We start from the raw sequence: 24,164 nt of genomic DNA, 5'->3' as shown, positions 1-24,164 counted from the left end.
ATGTTCCTTCATCCTGACACTTTCTTTGGAGTCTGGCCCACATACATACATTTGATGTTTCAGATGATCCGCTTTGTAATAGAGAAACACCTCTTTTATAATTATCTTTAAACCGATCATCATAATTAATGAGGAATTTTCCAACTGTGGATATAAGACAAAAGAAGGATCACATACCCTAAGAATCATTCTGCAAAATTCAAGTCAACTTCTTTACAGGGGAAATTTACTCGTGGAAAAACGAAATAGCCAATTCGTTTTACGTTTAACACATTCACACGTCCACTTTTCAATTGAAGTGGTTCATTTTCAACTCATCACAATTCCAAATAGAAAGTTCGCTTACATTTACTTTAATGCGAAAGAAGGTAATGAAAAACTCCTTCATCGTTGCTCAGATAAATTTATTCTTTAAAAATATGGATTAATTCCTCTTCTGGGTAGATATTGCGTAGCTTATCATATTGCAACTCTATATAACGAGGGCTCCCTCCCTAACGAAAAATCTAAATAAATAGCTGCATTTGACATAAAATTCTAGGAATTGATGGAAAAACCGAGTTAATTTTAGCTTTAATTTGTCTCTGAAAATTATTTTTCAACGTAAAGTATACAACGCTTGATCGCCAACCTTTCTCTTGCTAAATAAGATAAAATCTTTTTCCAACGTGTCCTGCCTAAACATCATTGACAAACCTATGGAGGGCTTCGTTATTCAACCTATGGTTACATAAGTAAAAATCAATCAATTAAAAATAAAATTTAGTTTAATAAGTATTTAAACAGAGTAAGTTTAGACCATAGAGTGTTAATCAATTGTTCGCACCATGGCATTCGCGCCTATTTTCAAGTATACCGATTGGACCTCCGCTGCTGGTATATTCGCTATGCAGTTGTTTTCCATTTCCTTTGCCACAATTGAGCGCGGGAGAAGAGTCCTGAATTAATGTTGTTTATTTTAATTTTTTATATTAAGTTCTCCCGTCAAGTTGTCACTTCCTGAAAGTTAGTTATGCCGGAAGTTATAATAAATGGAGTTCCAGTTAATTTTCCATTCCAGCCATATGATGTCCAGGTAGCATACATGTCAAAAGTCATAGAATGCCTCCAAAAGGTAAGATCTTTTGATTGCGGTATATCAGACTATTTAATGTTTGCGAAGGATTCATTCTCACCTTTCATTTTTACAGGGACAAAATGGGATATTGGAGTCACCGACTGGAACTGGAAAAACACTCAGCCTATTGTGCTCAGCCTTAGGGTGGATGATGCTCTCCAAAGCTAGAATACAAGCTCAGAATCTCGGAATTTTGGATGGTGATTTACCTTCTGGAGAAGCTTATTTAAGAGACGTAAAAAGTGGGCTATCTGCTTCAGGGAATATTAAAATAGAGCCGTATGCTTGGGGTGAGATGAAATCATTACTCGTGTCAACCGTTCTATTCTTGCAGTTGTGAATGTGTGGATTTTGAATTATAAGATTAATTTATAAATGGAACTCTGTGCTGTTTTGTTATAGGGGGTACTCCTAAAGTGATATATGCATCCCGAACCCACTCACAACTGACACAGGCCATACAGGAGTTGAAACGAACAGCTTATTCCCATGTGAGGACGGCGGTACTTGGCTCTCGAGATCAAATGTGCATACATCCTCAGGTCTCGCAGGAGCCAACCAACGCTGGTAAAGTTCACATGTGTCATCACTTTGTTTCCACCAGGTATTAAAAATTATTTCCTCGTATTTGATGGTTTAAACTTTCGTAATAAGTTATATTGTGGAAACCAGTAGGTGTTGGAGGCCATTCTAAAATAAGTATAAACATTCTCTCATAGAACTTGTCACTTTTATAACAATGTCGAGTCAAAGAAGGAAGATGTGATTTTCCGAGAGAGCGGTCCAATGGATATTGAAGATTTGGTAAAAGCAGGGAGAAAACTGCAATGTTGCCCGTATTATGTTGCAAAAGAATTGAAACAAAATGCTGATATTGTATTCATGCCTTACAATTATATATTAGACCCCAAGTCCCGGAAGGCAAACGGCGTTGAATTAGAGGTATTTGTCAATGGTATGTTTATTTTGTGCATGCATTCAATGCAGAAAGTGTTATTTTCCTTTTTCCCATTTCAGAAAAAAATTGTGATATTGGATGAAGCACATAATATTGAAAAAATGTGTGAAGAATCTACGTCTTTGGTACTGAGGAGTACTGATGTAGCGATGTGCATAGATGAAGTTACTAAGGTAATGATAACTATTCATAAATCGAAATGACTTTTAATGAGAATTATATTTAAAAAGCTTACATTCCTGAAATCCCTTAATATGGGTTGCTGCCAACTTAGGTTAATGGGTTATGCTCTGCATCAGTATTGACTCTGATTTTTAATCTTTGCAGTTAAATCTTAATTTTAAATGATAATGATTTTATTGTGGTTTGAGCTAATCAAGTGGAGCTGGTAATGCCTCCACTTGTTGAAAGGTCTATTGAGATTTGCTATTTCAGCCACAGATGTTCTGTAAGACTTCTGTTCAACCTCTGGAAAGTCCAATAAAACATCATAGTGGCTAATGAGGGCTCTAAATAATTGTTGTATACACAGCAGATTTAGTTGAATTGTTCTTAATGAGCTCTTTTTCTGTTCAGGTGATGAAAGACTTCGGTGATCTGTCCCAGATGAGTGCTCAAGTCTTCAATGGGGAAGATACATTAAAAGACTTCACAATGGAAGAATTATGCATTTTAAAAACTTTATTTCTTACACTTGAAGATGCTATAGATTCCATAGAAGTACGTGAAGGGGCTAAAGATGAAGATAAAAGTGCAACACACCCTGGCAGCTACATGATTGATCTCCTGGGTAAAGTAGGAATTACTATTGAGAAAAAAAATGTTATCCTTGATCTTTTGGAGAAGATTGTGCAGTATCTGACTACATCTGCAATGGCTTCAGAAGGAGGCAGTGGATCTGCTCCCTTCCAAAGACGTGGGAATGGTTTGCAAATGTTCTCAGACTTGCTAAAAGTTGTCTTCAGTCGTGAAATGGATTCAGAAAAGCATATTGAGAGTGTTAAACGCTGCTATAAGGTATGTTTTTTATTGTTCTTATTATGTGCTAAATATTCTCCCTGCCATGTGAAGTTGATGTTGAGAAATTGGTTTTGAGAAATTTTGTTTGGTCGTTGTTCTTGGGGATAAAACCTAAACATAAATTGTTGTGAATTTAAATTTTGATCACACATTCGGTCCTTTTAACATTCTTTACTTCAAACTCCATTATTTATGTCTTAGATCCTGAATTCTCAGGTACTAAATACTTAGGTTAATGCAACTTAGGTTGCTAAAGAATAAAGTTCAATTGAACCGGGAATTGCACCCAGGCATTTTCCATGGAAAGAAAGACTCTTGGTTCAATTCTTGGCTCAGCTGAGCTTTTCTACATGGTGGCTCATGTATATACCAGTGTGCCACTAACATATTGGCCCTAATGTAAGAACACTTTGAGTATTATATTTAATGCCTCCATTAAAAATTGCTCTGTGTAAAATTTATAATTGACAAATATAGTGATGAAGAAATGAATGGGCTACGCCTTTTCTTGTTAGTTACATAATTATATATATATATATATTTCTAGACATATCTTTGGTAGTGTGTATGGGTTTTCCTTTCTGAAATCCTCTAATTTCTTTCAATTTTAACACCCATTTCAGCCTGTCTCTTAAATTTTAATTTCTAATGCTATTGGGAAATAATTTTGGTTCCGCAAAGTGGCTTAATTTTTTAGCCAAGTGACTTTCTTATTTTCTTGCAAGTAATTAATTTGGCTGATTATTCTCTGGCTCATGATGTTCTCAATTATTATTAGCTCTAGTCTATTGACTTTGGATATTTTTCGATAAACCTTGGAACTACACACTACTTACACTCATAAGCCCTAACTAACATGACTCAAAAAAATATGTATAATTATTCCATGCAAAGTAAAATGTAGAAGTCATAGATTTGGAGGTAAATGGTTTATTCATGACTTAAGTTCTTTTTTCCGTTTAAAAATGAGTTTACTTTACTAGGCCATTTAGAAACATAATGGGATTAGAGCATAATAGATTTAAAAAAATTTAAATTAAGCTGATGCATGTACATAATAGAACATTATCAAGGAAATAATTCACTTATTAATTGTGAATATAAGGGGAGACTTTCATGCACTGCTTTACTTTTATTAAATAGACTGTATTTATCATTTAATCACTTTTTTAACAAAGCTTAGTTATAGAAAAAGAAATTTCCATTCAATGTACTTATTATTGACCACTAATGAAATTTAGTCATAAGCATTAATTACAGATTCCCACGAATTAAACATGTGCAATTTGCATTGAAGTCTTAGTTATGAAAGTTTTTCATTGTCTTCCTCTGCTTTCAAATAGGTACATATAACTGTCGAGGATCCCAGAAAAAAGAAAAAGGCAGACTCCTGGGGTTCACTGAAGACCCTGTCAGTCAAGTCCACAGGGAGGGTCATTAATTACTGGTGTTTGTCGCCTGGGTTTGGGTATGTGGTTCTAATAGGTTATAATCAGTTTTGTGAATTACTTGCAATGTGATTTAGAGCAAGACTTAGACTGATGTCATACTTTTCGCTTGTGTTTGGTATTTAATTGCTATGTAATCTCATTCTGCATTGAATTATCTTTATTGTGTAAACTATATTCAATTTTAAGAATTAATGGCAAATTAGAATAGTCCTTAAAGTAGCCTATTTTAGATTTATAATTATTTAAATTATTTTTTCAGATATGCTTGTAATCATAACAAGGTAATGAGATGATTGCATTTTTTTACAATTAGGATGTAATGTTATAATCAGTTCATCATCTCTTTCAGTCATAAGCCAATAATTTTTTTAAATGAACTTGTCATACTTGTCAGCATATCTGGTAACCACTAAAGCAAAAAACTGCTGCCTAGTTCCCTTATAATTTTATGTTTTAATATTATGTAATAATCATGGAAAATCATGGAGGATGGTAAAGAGCTAAGTACTATCGAAGAAAAATGGGAAAGTTTCAAGAAAGGGTTGTCTAAAGCCGCAAAAGACACTATTGGAACCGTTAACGCTAAAAGGACTAGGAAACCATGGATCACGGATGAGATGATTACAAAGATGGATGAGCGGCGAAAATGGAAGAATGTAAATACAGAGTTAGGCAAAATGAAGTAAAAAGAATTAAACAATAAATTGAGGCGGGCAACAAATAAAGCAAAAGAAGCCTGGTGGAAGACGCAGTGCGAGGATATGGAGAGTCTCCAGAGGAAGGGTGAAATCGGTGCGCTGTACAGCAAAGTTAAATCGTTATCGGGAAGTAAGAAAGGAAGAGCTATGCTAACAGTTAGAGATGAGGCGGGTAAGGTAATAGTTGACGCAGGAAAGATCCAAGAGAGATGGAAGGAGTATATAGAAGAACTGTATAGTAAGGAGCTTAGACCAACAAAGTTAGACATTGAAAAAGAAAATGACGTGGAGGAAGACAGCTTAGGTCCAGGCATACTAGACAATGAGATAGAAAGGGCATTAAGGGAGATGAAACTAAATAAGGCCGTGGGGGTGGATAACATTCCTGCGGAACTTTTAAAATGCTTAGGAAAGTGTGGGAGGAAGAGGCTATATGGGCTGATCCGTAGTATTTATGAGGAGGGAATCTGGCCGGAAGACTTTGTGAGATCAGTTTTAGTTCCTATTCCGAAAAAGCTAAAGGCCACGTTATGTGAGGACTATAGGACAATAAGTTTGATATCTCACGCAGATAAAGTTGTTCTTAGGATCATAAACAAAAGGATAGAGAGTAGGGCAAATGATTACTTAGGGGATGATCAGTTTGGGTTTAGGAAGGGGAGAGGTACACGTGATGCCATTTCAGTAATGAGATTATTAATCGGCAGGAATATACAGGAACAGAACCAGGAGGTATTTGCCTGTTTCGTAGATTTCGAAAAAGCGTTTGATAGAGTGCATTGGGAAAAACTAATGAGTATTCTGCAGAAAATAGGAATAGATTGGAGGGAAAAGAGGCTAATCCGCAACCTGTACATGTCTCAGACTGCTCGGGTGTGAGTGGGGAACGGGGAGTCTGGTTGGGCAGTGTTAGGAAGAGGGGTAAGGCAGGGTTGCCCATTATCACCGTTGCTGTTCAACCTGTATGCAGAAGAAATGATTAAAGAGGCATGGGAAGAACTGGAGGTAGGAATGAAGGTGGGCGGGGAATTGGTAAAATCAGTTAGGTTTGCTGATGACCAAGCTTTAGTTTGCCAGTCAGCCAAGGGGCTGCAAGCATTGCTGAGTGAATTGGAAATTCAGTGCGACAGGTATGGGATGAGAATCAATATTAATAAAAAAAAGGTAATGCGATTTTCTAGAAAGAAAAAGGCTAAGCTAAGCATTAAAAAAGGAGGGCAAAAACTAGAGCAGGTAGAACAGTTTACGTATCTCGGAAGTGTTTTGGACCAACAAGGTCAAAGTAGTAGGGACTTAAGGAGAAGAATTGCGCTAGGCAAAGAGGCCTTCACAAGGAGGAGGGAGTTGATGACAGGGACGTTGAGTAAGGATGTTAAGAAAAGACTCATAAAAACTTTGATATGGTGCGTGGCTATGTGCGGCGCGGAAACGTGGTCATTGAAGCAGGAGGATAGACGTAGACCGGAGGCTTTTGAAATGTGGGTGTGGAGAAGAATGGAGAAGGTGAAATGGACAGAGAAGAAAACAAACGAGGAAGTACTTGGTATGGTGGGCGAAGAGAGGGGTTTGTTGGGAGCAATCCTATGGAGGCAGGAAAAGTGGATGAAGGGGGTATTGACCGGTAGCGGGATGTTGAAGACTGTAATTGAGGGGAGAATGTTAGGCAAACGAGGAAAGGGAAGGAACAGGATAGGGATGTTGGACGGGATGAAGGGAGGAAGAAAGCACTCAGAGATGAAGAGGGACCTGATATAGAGTAGGATGATGGATTTTTTTTTTGTTTTGTTAGGAATAATAAAATGTTTGTTTGGTAGTTGTGTCCATCCAAAAACCTACCTTAACCAGTAGATTACCTTAAAAAAAATATATCAAAAAGAATACACTTTGCTTTTCCGCGTAGAATGTTTTCATTATGACCTAGGTTTCGTTACAGCGTAACATCTTCTGGTTGCCACTCGGTGCTTGACGGTCAATTGCCGGTAAAGACTAGCCTTGGTTGCGTTCTTGGCGCAATAAATAAATGACACAGTTTCAGGTGTAACATGGTGAAAATCCTTCATGATGAAAGAAGACAGTTTGCTTTTCCACTTAGAATTTTTTCATTACAACCTAGGATTTGTTACATCATAGCATCTTCAGGTGACTTCAGGGACCCGAAGATGTTACGCAGTAGTGAAACCTTGGTCGTAATTAAAAAATTCAATGTGGAAAAGTAAAGTGTCTTCTTTCGTTATGAAGGATTTTCACCATGTTACACCTGAAACTGTGCTGTTTATATTGTCAACTTAATTTATAATCCAAGGTACGAAGTATGAATTTAATTGATATTGTTGATGGACCCTTCATTCTGATCTGTAAAAAGGGTGCACTTAAACCTAAATGGTAACTAACAATGCAGTTGTTGGTGTGGCAATTGCTCATATCGTAGCATATAGACAAATTTTAAAACTTACTGTGGCATAAATATTATTAATTCTTGTGGATGAATCAATTTATGCCGACTAGACTTTGAAAGCAAAATTAAAAGACAGTTAAACTTATGCAATTCTTGCCATTTGCATCTATCACATTAAAAATAATCAGTCTAAGTAAAACAAATTACCTTTCATCCATATTTCAGTCCAAGTCTCTCTGGTGTTGGTGTAAGTGTAGGTAAATTCAATTTCCTTTTTTTTCATGTGTTAAAATATTATGCATTGATTTTAATTCTTATAGTTTTCAATATGGGACCACAGTTTTTTCCATGGTAAAACTGACTTACTGGAATTGTTTATCTTTTTAGTTAATCTTATTGCAATTCCGGCCATCCTACAAAATTTCAAACTTGTAGTCTACCCAAAACTACCTTAATATGTATTAGGGACAATTTTCCAAGTCAGATTTAGTTTTTTGCTAATTACATTTGTTAATAATATTAATGTGCAAAAAATATTGCCTAATACTTGTTCATGACTGTAAACTCAATTTGATATACTTGAAATTAGTAGCATATCATTAATGGCAGTATTTCATTCCCATGCCTATTAGTGGATCCATGTTTTTTTGTTAATTCACTCAATTCATATTTATTCAGACCTAATGGCCCACTTATATAACCATAAATTTACAAAAATAATATGTTTTTGATGCTCTAAATGATGCAAAGTGCTAAAAATACTGTCCTGTCTACAGTCATAGCTGTACTAAAATATGATGAATTATGAATACATGAATGATCTCAATAACAATTGTCATGCTTTGAGAAAGTGACCACTTAGCCACTTTATACAGCCAGATAGAATAGCTTGAGAATAGTGTGATTCACCATATCTGCCGTCAATGGTGAATTCTGTCTGGCAGTCCAGTGATAATGTCAGCTACGTACAAAATGCTCATTTTCAATCAACTTATTACTGGTATTTGTCCAGCAAGGTTCTTATTGAGGCTCATTCACTGTAGTTAGTAAGGAAATATTAATTGCATGTGCCTATGTTGTTAATATTCCATCATGTTGTTGCTTCTTCCCTCAGATTCCATCATATTCTCTTGAATTGAATGGAGTTAATATTCTTGTTACAGAATGCAGTCACTGATAGAACATAAGGTCCGCTCACTCATCTTAACGAGTGGAACGTTGGCTCCCTTGCGTCCCCTCATTTCTGAGCTCAGTATTCCCGTAAATGTGACCCTGGAAAATCCACACATCATCAAGCCCTTCCAGGTGTGGTTGGGGGTGGTCAAGAATGGGCCAGATGGATTCTCATTGAGCTCATCTTATGCCACGCGGTAAGTCCGTACATACCATAGTAAGCAAACCAATGACCCAGGTTGTAATTCTCCACCAGCAAATGAACACAGTTATGTCTGAATTTCAGAGTGAGATGTGGTCACCTCTCTACCCCTCCTTCAGTGTATATTCTGCTGTGTCATCCTTAATTGTCACGTGTTAGATTTATTTTGCCAATTTGTTTCACTTCTTCATTCCCTTCCTTTCCTATTCAGATCCCCTCTCAATCAGGTGCAGTGCAATTGCACTTCTTCACCTATGGAAATATATAACCTGAAATTTTTATTTTGAAATATTATCTCATGCTTAAGTGATGTGGTTTATTTTTTAACAAGAATAATAATTTTTAACAATTGATATTCCTCAGCAAGATATGAATATTTTGTGTCATTGAAAGGGTTACCAAAGAGTGATAATATAGGAGCTCTACGGCCATCCTAGATTAAAAGAAAAGAAATCCAATGGCTATTACAATATGGAACATGAAATTATTATTAAGTAATCTACCAGTTAAGATTGGTTTTGGATGGACACAACTATCAAAAGAATACTTTGTGACTCTTAACGAAACACAATCCAGCAACCTACTGTGCATCAAATCCCTCTTCATCTCGGTGTACTTCCATCTTCCCTTCATCCCGTCCAACATCCCTATCCTGTTCCTTCCCTTTCCTCGCTTGCCTAACATTCTCCATTCTATTACCGTCTTCAACATCCTACTGCCGGTCAATATGCCCTTCTCTGTCCATTTCACCTTCTCCATTCTTCTCCACACCCACATTTCAAAAGCTTTCAGACTACGTCTATCCTCCTGTTTCAATGACCACGTTTCCGCACCGTACATAGCTACACTCCATATCAAATTTTTTACGAGTCTTTTCTTAACACCCTTACTCAACGACCCCGTCATCAACTCCCTCCTCCTTGTGAAGGCCTCTTTGCCTAGCGCAATTCTTCTCCTTAAGTCCCTACTACTTTGACCTTGTTGGTCCAAAACACTACTGAGATACGTAAACTGTTCTACCTGCTTTAGTTTTTGCCCTCCTATTGTAATGTTTAGCTTATCCTTTTTCTTTCTGGTAAATCGCATAACCGTTGATTTATAAAAATTAACTCATCCCATATCTATTTCAATGAATTTCCTATTCACTTAACAATGCTTGCAACCCCTAGGCTGACTGATAAATTGGGAACTTGGTCTTCAGCAAATCTAACTGATTTTACGAATCCCGCTCAGACTTTCATTCCTATCTCCAGTTCTTTCCATGCCTCTTTAATCATTTCCTCCACATATACGTTGGACAGCACCAGTTATAATGGGCAACGGTGCCCATCCAGACTATATAGGCAGCAATTATCCATAGCTAATGGCTTTTGTCAATTCACATGTAATATATAATATGGGAATTCCTTTTATAAATAGTTTTATTTGAATTATGAGTTATTTGACTAGTGCTGTAAGGCAATTGTAACACATTGTTGGTAAAGGCAGCAGCAGTAGTAGTTTTCCAAAATTAAGACTCCTTATGGTTCATCCTATACCTAATTTGTTGTAGTAATTAAAGGCAGAGCTTTTCTTACATGTTATGTATCTCATTCTAGGAGTGATCCCAGGTACATCTCATCACTTGGACAGACCATTGTGAATTTTAGTAGGATTGTTCCAGATGGACTCTTAATATTTTTCCCATCCTATCCTATGATGAATTCTTGTAGAGACAATTGGCAAGAATCAGGCATATGGAGTCGGATACAAGAAAAAAAGGTATAGTATCACATTGCAAAAAGAAATACATCCATAGAACTAGATCATAAAAAATTGCCTGAAACTTCACTGTGTATTCGAATAAAGAAAACAAAAATAGAAATGTGTTTGATAAATAAGTACAAATCATGAAAATTAGTTCTTTATTTTTTTTTAATGGCATCTGTTTGATGTTTTACAAGCCCTTGTAAAATTTAGGTAATATTTTTTGACCTCTCAGTATGCTCCTTATGCATTCCAGTTAAAAAAACAATGCATTTACCTACTCAGTCTTGCTATTTTTTTTGCATGTATAAGTAAATGAATTATTTTTACAGTTTTCAAATCAAAACTAAGCAATAGCTTAATTGATCTATATCATAAGTTTGTGAAATTTATTCACAATACCAAAACTTCTTTTTCCTTCAGCACAAATGGTTCGTTTATTCAAAACCTATTTATTTCTCACTGTAATTCCACTTTATTTTAGCTGTTATTGATAATTACTACTTTGTCTGTTATTTTTCTCAAAGGTGATTCATTCTTACAGTATATACAGGTATTCTCTTTCTTTGTATCCCAAATGAGGCCTTGGGCTGACTACTTACCCAGATTTGAAAGAAATCTGGTTTGAACATCGTTGCCTATATTGTAAGATGGTTTTATTCTCTTTCAAGCGAGTAATATACTACTTCCATAAATTTTATGTTGAAAAATTATCAAATAAGTAGCTCTGTGCGAGTTTTATTATGAATATTGATGATTGGCTTGGGAGGCGCCAACATATATTGCCAGGATAATAGCAAATTTCTGTATCTCATTGTATAAAAGTTCCTTGATATGCTTTTTCAATGACCTGTGCTATCTCTGTAGGACCTGAAAAGTTAATGAAAAAGTGGTATTGTCTCACACAGCAACTTATCATGGAACTATTATAATACACAATCTTTGAGTTGCTTAATGAGCCATTTATTCTTGTCCTCTACAGTCAATTGTCACTTAAGGATTATATTATAATACACAATCTTTGAGTTGCTTAATGAGCCATTTATTCTTGTCCTCTTCAGTCAATTGTCACTTGAGGATTAAATAGTAAGTATGAAATTGGTTGTTTCTCCCATTAAATCACATGAATTTATGCCCTGTCTCATGTAATAATAGGGATTTCGCAAGTTGGTGAAATTTTTTAATGATGATTTTTTATTTGCAAAGGTCATTTAGGATACTTTCTTTGTTCTGCATTATAGCAGTAGCCGAATGCATTAGTTAATTGTTTAGTCCAATTGACCCTCTTTTCTTACTGTTTGTGGTTTCAGGGTAACAATCATAGTAAAATTAAGATTGTCTATACTGGCACATGATGCATTTTTATTTGACTTTTCAGCCGATATTTGTTGAACCTCAAGGAAAGGATGGACTGAACAGTGCAATGAATGAATTTTATGCCAAGATCAAGGATCCTGAGTACAGGGGTGCCTGTTTCATGGCGGTGTGCAGAGGGAAGGTATGATGTGGATATTTTCATCATTGCATTATAACTTAAACCCAAAAGCCTAATGCCATGCAATACCCAAAGGCCATGCAATGTGATACGTGTTGGGTTGTTTCCTTGCATCTCTCTCTCTCTCTCTGGGATCAAGATGGTGCGGTGGCTATTGTACTGGCTTCCCACCCAGAGGGCCCTGGTTAAAATCCCAGTGGCATCGAATATTTTTCAGAGGTATCTCGATCCATATTTGGGGTGCTTTGTGGAGGGCACTTTGAGTGAGTACACCGTCCAATGGATGGGACGTTAAGCTGCAAACCTCTTGGTGCTTTTTGCCTAGAGTAGGCTAATGTCGATGCCAGGTTTCTCTCCACCCTTCATCCTTTCCTGTCCATCCCTAATGGTGCAAATGACCTTAACTGTTGGTCACCTCCCCTAAATGCTGCTACTACTACTCTTTCTCTCATGAGCCCTTAAGAAGTAATGAGGATATCATTGTGCACCACAAACCGGATGCTTAGCCACAAAATGGACATTGCAACATGGGAAGACACGTCAGAACATAATCATCCCTCTTGCATTTCTCTTTGTGTGTTTTCTGTGGTGCATGCACCATGGTATTTTCAAGGTGCAAGAATTGGGAATTTTCAGTGTATGAAATGGAGCGGCTAGTAGAAATAGTAAAGAAATATCTGTGCCCCTATGATGTAAGGTGTACGTAATTCAGGGTTCCAGTAAGAAAAGACGTGCCCTGGGTGAAAATAGCCACAGATCTAGAACATATTGTGAGAAGAAAATATTTTTTAAATTTTTTATTGTTAATCATTGGATATTATACTTGAAAGACTCTCCATTCTCGGGATGTCACCGCGTAGGTTGTTTTTCGGACAACAGTTTCGCCCGTGTTTCAACGAGCGTCTTCAGGACGAAGACGCTCGTTGAAACACGGGTGAAGCCATTGTCAGAAAAACAACCTACGCGGTGACATCCCAAGAATGGAGAGTCTTTCATCTGAACGCCATGAAAATCTACAATTCCATATAAGATATTATACTTATTTTACTTTCTTATGATTGCTTCCATTTTAATGCATTTAAGAATGAATCAAATTCAAGAATCTATGTGTATATTGACATCCATCAGTCCTTGTAATTAAGTGTCATTTATGTTATGACAATGTAACTCATGAGTAGGCCAATGTCAATGAGTTCAGTTGCCTAATGATAAATCAGGAACATTGAACGTGTGTCACCTCAGCATACTTATCTTCATTTTCCAAATTGATTTTTTATAATTTATTTTGGTAACTGCAAATTGTTCCCATAAAATAAATTTCAAGGACTGTACATATTTCAATGTCAGACAGTTGATTTAGTCCCAATGCAACAATTTCAGAGACTAAAAATCATTCACCTTGACTGGGATTCGAACCCAGATCCCTCAATATCTGGTCGAGTGCTTTAGCCACATAAGCTATCGAGGCGTCCTCTTTAAGCTCTGAAATTTTGGGGCTTTTTAAAGGAACTAGATGTTGTGACGAAATACTGTACATACAATGTCACAGGCATTCCGAGCCCCAAAATTTCAGAGTTTAAGAGGACGCCTCGATAGCTTAAGTGGCTAAAGCACTCGACCGGATATTGAGGGATCTGGGTTCGAATCCCAGTCAAGGTGAATGATTTTTAATCTCTGAAATTGTTGCATTGAAATGCACATTAGCGGATGACTCCGTTAAAAGTTACTGTTGTGACATCTCCCGCAGTTTCTTTGGAAGTTGATTTAGTCTTTTATAAGACCATGTGTCTATCTGTTTCATTTTAATTATGAAAAATAGGGATAAGTGGTTGATCTGTTATTATTCTTCAAAAATTCCTTGCAGAGAATTATATAATGTAACATGGCCGAGATGACTCCACACACACATATGAATGAAAGAAGGATTCAATGCATGAATATGAATTTTAAGCCAATCAATGGTCACAATCTTTAAACTGAAAAAACTTAAATTCATTTATGTAATTTAGCCCAGCAGCTTATCCATAATTTAACTACTGTTATAAACAATTTTTTGGGCTGACCCGTAGTATTTATGAGGAAGGGATCTGGCTGGAAGACTTTGTGAAATCAGTTTTAGTTCCTATTCCGAAAAAGGTAAAGGCCACGTCATGTGAGGACTATAGGACAATTAGTTTGATATCCCACGCAACTAAAGTTGTTCTCAGGATTTTAAACAAAAGGATAGAGAGTAGGACCAATGATTACTTAGGGGATGATCAGTTTGGGTTTAGGAAGGGGAGAGGTACGCGTGATGCCATTGCAGTAATGAGATCATTAATCGAGAGGAATATAGAACACAACCAGGAGGTATTTGCCTGTTTCGTAGATTTCGAAAAAGCGTTTGATAGAGTGAATTGGGAAAAACTAATGACGATATTGGAGGGAAAGGAGGCTAATCCGCAACCGGTACATGTCTCAGACTGCTCAGGTGCGAGTGGGGGACGGGGAGTCCGGTGGGGCAGTGTTAGAAAGAGTTGTAAGGCAGGGTTGTCCATTATCACCGTTGCTGTTCAACCTGTATGCACAGGAAATGATTAAAGAGGCATGGGAAGAATTGGAGGTAGGAATGAAAGTGGGCGGGGAATTTGTAAAATCAGTTAGGTTTGCTGATGATCAAGCTTTAGTTTGTCAGTCAGCCAAGGGGCTGCAAGCATTGCTTAGTAAATTGGAAATTCAGTGCGACAGGTATGGGATGAGAATCAATATTGATAAAACAAAGGTTATGCGATTTTCTAGAAAGAAAAAGGCCAAGCTTAACATTAAAATAGGAGGGCAAAAACTAGAGCAGGTAGAACAGTTTATGTATCTCAGTAGTGTTTTGGTCCAACAAGGTCAAAGTAGTAGGGACGTAAGGAGAAGAATTGCGCGAGGCAAAGAGGCTTTCACAAGGAGGAGGGAGTTGATGACAGGGACTTTGAGTAAGGATGTTAAGAAAAGACTCGTAAAAACTTTGATATGGAGCGTAGCTATGTACGGTGTGGAAACGTGGTCATTGAAGCAGGAGGATGGACGTAGATTGGAGGCTTTTGAAATGTGGGTGTGGAGAAGAATGGAGAAGGTGAAATGGACAGAGAAGAAAACAAACGAGGAAGTACTTGGTATGGTGGGCGAAGAGAGGGGTTTGTTGGGAGCAATCCTATGGAGGCAGGAAAAGTGGCTGAAGCAGGTATTGACCGGCAGCGGGATGTTGAAGACTGTAATTGAGGGGAGAATGTTAGGCAAACAAGGAAAGGGAAGGATCAGGATAGGGATGGTGGACGGGATGAAGGGAGGAAGAAAGTACTCAGAGCTGAAGAGGGACCTGATGTAAAGTAGGATGTTGTGTTTTGCTAGGGGTCACAAATTATTTAATTAGTAATTACGTTCATCCAAAAACCTACCTTAACCAGTAGATTACCTAATATATATAAACACTTGTGAAATTGAATGATTTTGTGATTTACTAAAAATTCAAATAATTGGTAATCCACGGCTAGAATTTGTCACGTATAATTTTGTTGCATCCCATCCGTACGTGAGGAGCTAGTTAACTACTACAAATTGATAAAATTAAAAATTTTGGCCAAGATTTGGCGAAAGACTTTTATTATATTGAAATTTAAGTAGCCTCCTGCTCTACACAATAAAACTGCATTTCTTTCACAATCCTGTTAATCGTCTTGAATCATTTTATAATTAATACCAAATTCTTTTCGCCCATACGTAAACACTTGTACTTACTGCATGTAATCAAAAACTTCCCTGTACCCTCTCCTTTGTGCCATTACCAACATCTCTAATATCATATGCTGTGTTAATTTGAACCAGAAATTGGTCAGTTGTCTGAGGGCTCCTCTTCTGTCATCAAACAGCCTCCCACTTAAGCAACACTTAAATTCTGGAAATATAAAATTAGCAGAAGTATCCTGTTCAAATAGAATAAATCAGGCATTAAAGTGTCCTCTCTATATTTCAAACCACTCAAAAATAGTGAATAATTATAATTATCCCTAACCCTCTGCATTCCATCAGATTTTTTTCACCACAGAAATTACAAATAGTTAGTATTTCATTTCTGCAGAAACCTCAAAGGATAGCACGAAATTATTACAAGTAAATAAAAGAAGATTGTTTAGATATTTTTTGAAAAGATTTTGTCAGTTTATTTGTGCTATTTACCAAGATACTCTGACCTCTTCTAATGAAAATAATTTTCCAACTTCTCTGGTATTAATAGTATTCCTTGAGGAATTCAGTTTACACCTTTGGTGCACCAATCTATTACAACACTTGACTGCTTCCCTGTGCTTTTTCTGCCTCTCAATGATTTCTCAAAAAATTATGAGGTACTCATGTTGTTTAAATGATGCCATCCACTAATTCAACTCAGTATTGTAGAGGTCTCTGGAAACACTTCCAGTTGATTCAAAATAACATTTGCTTTTTCAACCTCCCGTCTTGAAATATTTTTTCAACTTTAGTTTTATGACTTTAAAAAAATGGTTGCACCAAGTATTTTTAAAGGAAATGCTTTATCTCCAGCAATTACACAGGGTGACACCACATCTAGAAGAATTTCAGCTAGTGGCATGTCAGCCAATTTAGTTTTGAATGTCTTTCCTAACTTCCCTTCCAAAAAAAGACCCCTATCAATATTATGTCCATGTGAACCTTTGTGAGTAGCTGTGGATTTATATTTGTCATCATCCAGGGCTAGTAAGATCACTGAAAACTTCTGAATAGTTAAATTATTTTAACCTGAATTAGCAGGTGCTTGGATATATTTACATGCTTGCCATATAAAAAAAAAACATGTATGCGTTTGGTAAAGTTCCATCTCAGGCTCAATTTCTCTTCAACTGCCTGTCACATCTTTTCATTCATCTGTGACATACTATTGGATGGAGATTTTTCCATTAAGCTTTGCACATATCTGTTACAGTACTTGACACTGTTGAAGTGCTAACTCAAAAACTGAATGCTATGGTTTAAAATGTATCTCCTGTGGCAAGGAACCATAAAAAAACATTAATAAGTTTCAGTTTCTGTTCACAGTGCAACATTTGAAAACGTTAAAACCTCTAGTAACATTGCCACTCCCCAAGAAAAGGTAACTGGAGGAAATACCAACAAATTGGAGTAACCAATGAAACCAAAGGACCTGAAGAAAAAAGCCAACTTGAAGGAGAGTCCAGTGGAAAAATTGTCTTTGGAAGCTCAAGGGCCTGATGAAGCGGTTACTATTTTCACAAAAATAGTACCATAATCATTCTAAATGAAGAGCTGATGCATTGTTTAAGATGGTTGTGAAAGCCAAGGAATTATTTGAGCCTGGAAAAATAAAGAGTGACAATGCTAGTCATGGTACAATGTCCTGGCTTGTGATTGTTCTCATTCAGTTCATGGACGGACCCATAGAAATCATATGGGCTTATAAAATTAAAGATGCTATTAAGGTTAAAATGTGAATAATGATCAATGTCGATTGAGAACCTGCCTTAATCATATTGCAAGCCTTTCCCCTGTCATTATTGCTGTAAGCTAGTTCATGTCAAGTTTATGTATTTTATGTCTCTTCATGCTTAGAATTTCATCGAACTATTCAGAAATTATTCAAAAATATTTTCTGATCTTTTCTCCGTATCTATCCATTTCTTAATTGATGTGATGGAATTCTCCGAAATCTTCCATGTTGGTATATGTAATACAGTATAATCTCGATTAACTAGCACCTTACATTGTTAGTAATTCACATAATGAGCAAAAATATTATGCCCAAAAATTACTTAACTCAATGAGCAAATTTTCACGTAATGAGTGATGAGGAAAGGGGAATCCATGAAATGATTGCAAGCCTTCTACTTCAGTTTATGTTTAGTTCTTATTCCAGCGGCATCTTAGTGCTACTGGTGATCACATATTTTTCTAAACTTGTGCGCAGAAATATTATTTGTGATGTTTTTGTACAAAGTTTAATAATATTTTGGGCATAGTTTTAAAAATGTCCGCAAAGAAAAAGTCACAAGAATGCAGCCGTAAGAGAATAAAAATAACTGAAATGAAAAGTAAAATAATTGAAAACTGAGAATAAGGTGTGTGTGCAGCTGATCTAGTCTGCACATCAACAATTGGTTGGCATCAACGATTTGCACTATCCTCAATAACAAGGACAAAATTAAGGAGATAGATGCTTAAAAGGTAGTGACAAGGATATCTACGCAGCGGTTACATGTTCTCAATGATGTTGAAAGATTGTTTCTCATTCAGGTAAACGAAAAGCAATTGCAATGCGGCTCTATTAACAAGGATATCATTTGTGAGAAGTTGAAAGTGATTTTGCCGACCTCATTAAGAAGATGCCAGGATCAGCAATGGCTAAAAAAGTATTTAAAGGAAGCCATGTGTGATTGAAGAATTTTAAGAGAGGAACGGATATCCAAAGTGTTGTGAGGCTCACCATGCCTCCAAGCAGGAGGAAGTCTAAGTCAAAGAGGGCAAAGAACTTCATCAATGACTTCAAGAAGCTCATAGGTTCTGAAGGTTACCTGTACAAAAGGATTTTAATGGTGATGAGACGTGTCTCTTCTGGAAGAAGATGCCAAAGCAAACTTACATATGTACACACGGCAGCAAAGGAGAATGAAAGATCACAAGCCTATGAAAAACCATCTCATGCTGCTGTTTTGTGCCAATGCAAGCAGCAATTTGGAAATTAAACCCCTGCTTTTGTTTACCGTTCAGAAACTCCACTAGCCTTCAAGAAGTGTCAAGTCCAAAAGAGCAGGCTAGATTTGATGTGGAAGTAATGGGAAACGGTTGAATCGTACCATGGGTATGAAGCATCGTCCTAATAAGGCAGTAGAAATTTGTGCTTGAAATTTATTTAGTGATAATGCTGAGTTGCATTTTAACAAAAATTGAAGGGTCAGCAAAATCAAATGTCTCCAGAAAGCTTTCTTGTAAAAATGGAATTAGAAATATATCATAACTAATAAACTAATTATTTTGATTCTTTTTTGTTTTTACAAATCGAGTTTGCATTCCAGGTTAGTTCAATCCACTAAAGACAAAAAGATGATGGTGATCCATAATCCTAATCAATGTTTATATAATTTTCTTTAGGTACACTTTGTACATAATTAATTTTTTTGCATGGAACATTACTGCATCTGCATTTATTTATATGGGAAAAATAGTGTCGCCAAATGAGAGATTTTGCTTTATGAGAAAGTTCCTAGAATGAAGTGTGCTCATTGTATGAGTTTCCTCTGTATTTATTCACCCATTATCTATGACCTTGTTTTGCAAGAGAAAGAACTAGCAGTAATTACTCTCTGCCACAGAATTATGTATGAGGGGTGGTCAAATGAAAACCAAATCTGCCATAACACACAGACTGCACGAAAAGTGGCAACACTGTTGTTATGTATCGATACTACCATTGCTGTGGTAGGAGAACTGCTTAGCGAAAACTCACGGTCCATAATGGTCTTGTTTGGACCTGCAGTTCAAAACCATTCCATGATCACATCACGTGGTAGAGGGTGTTCAGTTTTCATTTGACTGCCCCTTATAGAATTTATGTAATATATCTACTTCATGGCATTTTAATGTTGACTACTAGGCAGCTTGAATGGCCAATAAAAAAATATACATAAGTTTGAGCACATGGTTCAGTGTGGTATGTCTTCTGGTCTGTCGTGGTTCATAATATGGTCCAGCATAGCATGGTGTGTATTTCACCGTCTGGTGGGCATAAGTATATATTTTCAACCTCAGGGGAAGTCCCTAATATGGAAAAAACCATATTTGCTGAAAGCAGAAAACTTCTGTTTGGTAAATGGAAACCTGCAGATTATTGAAAGTTAATTCTGTAATTTGACCTGTCATGATTGTTAAAACTTGCTGAGATCTGTTTTTGTCTTTGAAAAAAATTTGTTATCTCTTCCAATTTGAAAATTTTGTTCCCATTTGTTGTAGGTGTCCGAAGGATTGGATTTTGCTGATCATAATGGAAGGGGTGTGGTGGTGACCGGGCTTCCATTTCCTCCATTCAAAGATCCAAGAGTTGTCCTCAAGAGAGCTTACCTGGATGAAAATAGGAACAGCAAGAAATCTGAGGAGGTAGATACTTATTTGTAAAATATCTGCATTTATAACTTAATTTTTGCTGACCATTTATTTACCCAAAATATTCTGATGTAAGATCTTACACCATTGACGCTCTCATTTCATTTGTTAACTTGAATAATGCTGATAATCATCAGAGGTCGATGTGTCAGACGGGCCAGGATTGGTACAACCTTGAGGCCTCTAGAGCAGTGAACCAGGCTGTGGGGCGTGTTATACGCCACTCATCGGACTATGGTGCCATTCTTCTTTGCGACAAGCGCTTTGACTCACCCTCTTTCAAGCGAGAGCTGTCAGCATGGCTTCAACCTCATTTCAAGGCTTACTCAAATTTTGGGGAGGTCATGAAAGGTGTTCGTGATTTCTTCCGACAGGCTGAACAACTTGTAAGTGAGAATATTTTATATACAAGAACAGATAGAAGAAATATGAACAGAATTATGCTTCTATTCATTAGCCTGAAACAAACTTGATTGAAAAATTTGTTAAGTTTTTGCAAATCAATATGTTTAAATGTAAATTGTGATAATTTTCCTATAACATTAACGTCATTTAAAAGAAATACCCATGTTATGACTAAACAAATTTGAACATTTTCTTATGTCCATATGTAAAGATCCCTTCATTTTTAAGCATTCCAATGTTTAATTTCACCACTCCCATTTTCCTGAAGTGATGCTTTTAGTGGAAGGAATCTCCCCTCTCTTCGTTCATGAACTCCCTGGAATCAATTGTGTACAGAAGTTAGAATGTCTACATTTTAAATAAAAGACATTATACTTTTCATTTTCCTACTATTCACCAACTTAGCATACTGCAATACTCAGCCTGCTTCTAAAAAATGTTGATTGTAGCTTATTGTCTTTTTCATATGCTCTACCCTGGTTTTTCTGAAATTATTCAAGTGAAATCATAATACTATCCACAATGTGCACAATGGTTAATGAAAGAAAAAAAATAATGAATTTCCTTTAAGTAGTAGTGAGAGAATATTTGTCCAATTTAATCATTCATTGGTCATGCCATGCCTGTAACTGATTTACACTGACCTCACATTGTTTTTTGCTTGACATGCAAAAAGTGTGTTTTCCTGTTATTAATTTTTCAATTGATGGTGTAAACATTTGATTTGCCATTAGCTGTTATTTTCCAAGGTGCTGGTTTGTGAAAATTGTCTTATGGCTCTAGATAACTTTTTATATAGCTTTAGTAAAACCCATGCACTCATGGAAATACTTCATTCTGTTAATAATGGTTGGTGATAACTTAGACAACACCTTTCTGCTAAACGGCACATTTTCCAATTGGGTCTAATAGAAAGGGAAATGAAAGCTGTGCTCAGTACATGAAAGCTCTGCAATTGCATAAAGATGAATCATATTGGCAGTGGGTAGTAATTTGTAGATATTGCATCGTATTTCTTTATTGATTAAAGAATTATACTAGCTGTATTGATTTTAAATGTGGATTGTTATGTGCGGTGCAATTCATATTCATTGCATCTCCTGAGATACTGATATTTTTTTCCTATTCCATGAGCGCATTTTTAATGCAATTAGAAGAATAATCAGATGTGTCTGCTTTCAGTGTCCCAGTAAAGTTGTACGACAGCATAAACAACAACCTCTTTGTGCTGCTGGAGCGTCGTTTGGCTACACGACTTCGAAAGTGATTCCAGGAAGTGCAGCACTCGCAAAGGAAAATGAAGTACCCACTCAAACTATCTCTAGTTGGTCACCGGAAGATTATGCTCCTAGTACTTCCAGTGCCCAAGGACAAAGTAAGACAAAGCAAAACTCTTGTTTTTTCACTGCCCTTGAAAGTTCATCAACAGCGATAGATTTTAATGCTGCAGTTGAAACTCCCAGTGCTAAAAGACCGACAAAATGTGATACCCAGAACACTAGTCAACAAGTGAGGAAAAAACTAAAAATTGTCCCATTAAATTTTAACCTGAGTGAACCATCAGAAGATACCCTTTCCAGAGACACAAAAAGTAATGAGAAGAAAGTGAATTCTAGTGATAAAGCTAAATTGGGAGAAAAAGATAAAAAAGAGCCAAGAAATGGGAAAGCAGCAGAAATTGCAACCTATTTGAAGCAGGTAAGAATTTGATGTTTAAATCACTTTGCATGTATACGAGTAGTAAAACATTACTGGCTGATGTTTGAAGAGCTGTCATTTGGTGTTTTAGTTAGTGCTCATATTTCTAATATTGGTTTTAATATTTACTTTGACTCTTGCAGCAGTGATTAGGGAAAAAATTCTCATTGTAATCACTGAAACTTTAATGCATCTAAAGTTGCATATATAAGTCCTCTTTTCCTTTCCTTCATGTTGTTATTTTATCAGGGTCTTCTTCCTCTTCCCGTTTTTGCATGGATGTTGCATTTGACTCTCATTTAATTTTGAATTAATTTTTCCAGACCTCCCATACTTACTTTATATTTAACTAGGGTTTATTTACTTTAATATATTATGATTATTATTTGGGAGTTCATAATTTAAGGTAGGTTTTGAATGGACTCTGACTACCCTAAAACTTTTCCAAGCCTTGCTTTTCATGATAAAACCTAACATTCTACTCTATAATGAGCCCCTCTTCATCCCCATTTACTTCCTTCCTCCCTTTATTCCATCCAGCATCCCTATCATATTTCTGCCACTTCCTCATTTTTCTGAAATTCTCCCCTCTATCACAGTCTTCAACATTCCCTTGCCAATAAAAATGCTGTTCATCCATCTTTCCTGCCTCCTTAAGAGTTCTTCCAACAATTCTCTCTCCTCTTGTGCACCCACATCTCAGAAGCGAATCATCTGGCTTCATTAATCAAGTTTCCTCTCTCTATAAAACCAGATTTCATATCATTCTCAACATCGTCATGTCTCGAAAACCTTGCAAAGGAAAACAGCAGCAGCTGGACAGAGGATACAGAAGAGGACCAAACTAGTTAGAATAAGGACTTGAAAATGTGAGGTCGGTGTTGAGGGCAGATAAATTGGAAAATATAAAGTGGGAGACGGAGAAAGAAAACATAGATATTTTAGGTCTCTTCAAGGGAAGATGGAAGTATAGCAGGGAATAGTGGAGTGATAGTTATAAAGTCATTCGTACAGCAGTGGGGAAGAGGGCCAGTTAGGGATATCTGTTGTATTGAACAAAAAGGTGAGAAGAAGCATTGTAAACATAGAGCTAGTCACTGATAAAATATTTTTAATAGAAGTAAAACCTGAACCAATGAACTTTATCATGATTATTTCCCCTTTTCTTCATACTTTCATTGATGATCCTCGATAGTACCATGTTAGCTGCATGTTAAATCAAATTTATTGTTCTATAGTCCTCATAAATGCCTACATATCTTCTTTTTAAGATGGATACTGACACTGATCTAATGAAATCTTTCTGCCACATTCCTCCCTTATAAATGCTACAAATTAACCCATTAAATCTAATCCCCCCACATTATCTTTGGCAGCACCCACAGATTTTCCCTTATTACTACCTGATTGTGGTTTCACCTTCCTCTAGAGTACACTCATTGCATGCATTCTCTGTAAGCCCTCCATATCCTCGTACAGCATCCCCCTCCATGCATCCTTGCCCTATTTGTTGCGCACCTCAGTTTATTATTTCACTCTTTGTTCTTCATCTGTCTATTCTTCTATTTCCTTTTCTCATATATCGTTGTAATTATGAAACTCATCTGTTATCCCCGATTTCCTTTTCACTTTCTCATTTACTGTTCCAATAGTTT

The 24,164-nt window shown here is 36.5% G+C and overlaps 1 protein-coding gene across 1 annotated transcript; it reads left to right on the top strand.

Moving 5' to 3' along the window:
* Nucleotides 1-934: 934 nt before the first annotated feature.
* Nucleotides 935-22,658, top strand: LOC139697937 (regulator of telomere elongation helicase 1 homolog). The gene is made up of 14 exons (XM_071596798.1): nt 935-1,114; nt 1,191-1,407; nt 1,520-1,721; nt 1,837-2,059; nt 2,135-2,248; nt 2,652-3,092; nt 4,439-4,563; nt 8,803-9,009; nt 10,613-10,775; nt 12,139-12,258; nt 20,257-20,400; nt 20,544-20,792; nt 21,994-22,509; nt 22,653-22,658. Exons 1-14 carry the CDS (start codon nt 1,013-1,015, stop codon nt 22,656-22,658), a joined length of 2,829 nt encoding a protein of 942 aa, XP_071452899.1. The 5' UTR covers nt 935-1,012.
* The last annotated feature ends 1,506 nt before the right edge of the window (nt 22,659-24,164 follow it).

The sequence above is a fragment of the Hetaerina americana genome, unplaced genomic scaffold (assembly GCF_022747635.1).
Source record: "Hetaerina americana unplaced genomic scaffold, ioHetAmer1.1.p SCAF_8, whole genome shotgun sequence".
Lineage (NCBI taxonomy): Eukaryota > Metazoa > Arthropoda > Insecta > Odonata > Calopterygidae > Hetaerina > Hetaerina americana.
Note: the sequence above shows the minus strand (reverse complement) of the source record. Positions and strands in the feature narration are given on the sequence as shown.

Coding starts and splice junctions, on each gene's coding strand:
- LOC139697937 (XM_071596798.1), top strand. CDS start 1,013: ATGCCGGAAGTTATAATAAATGGAGTTCCAGTTAATTTTCCATTCCAG. Junction 9,010..10,612: donor AGCTCATCTTATGCCACGCG/GTAAGTCCGTAC, acceptor ATCTCATTCTAG/GAGTGATCCCAGGTACATCT. Junction 20,793..21,993: donor TCCGACAGGCTGAACAACTT/GTAAGTGAGAAT, acceptor GTCTGCTTTCAG/TGTCCCAGTAAAGTTGTACG.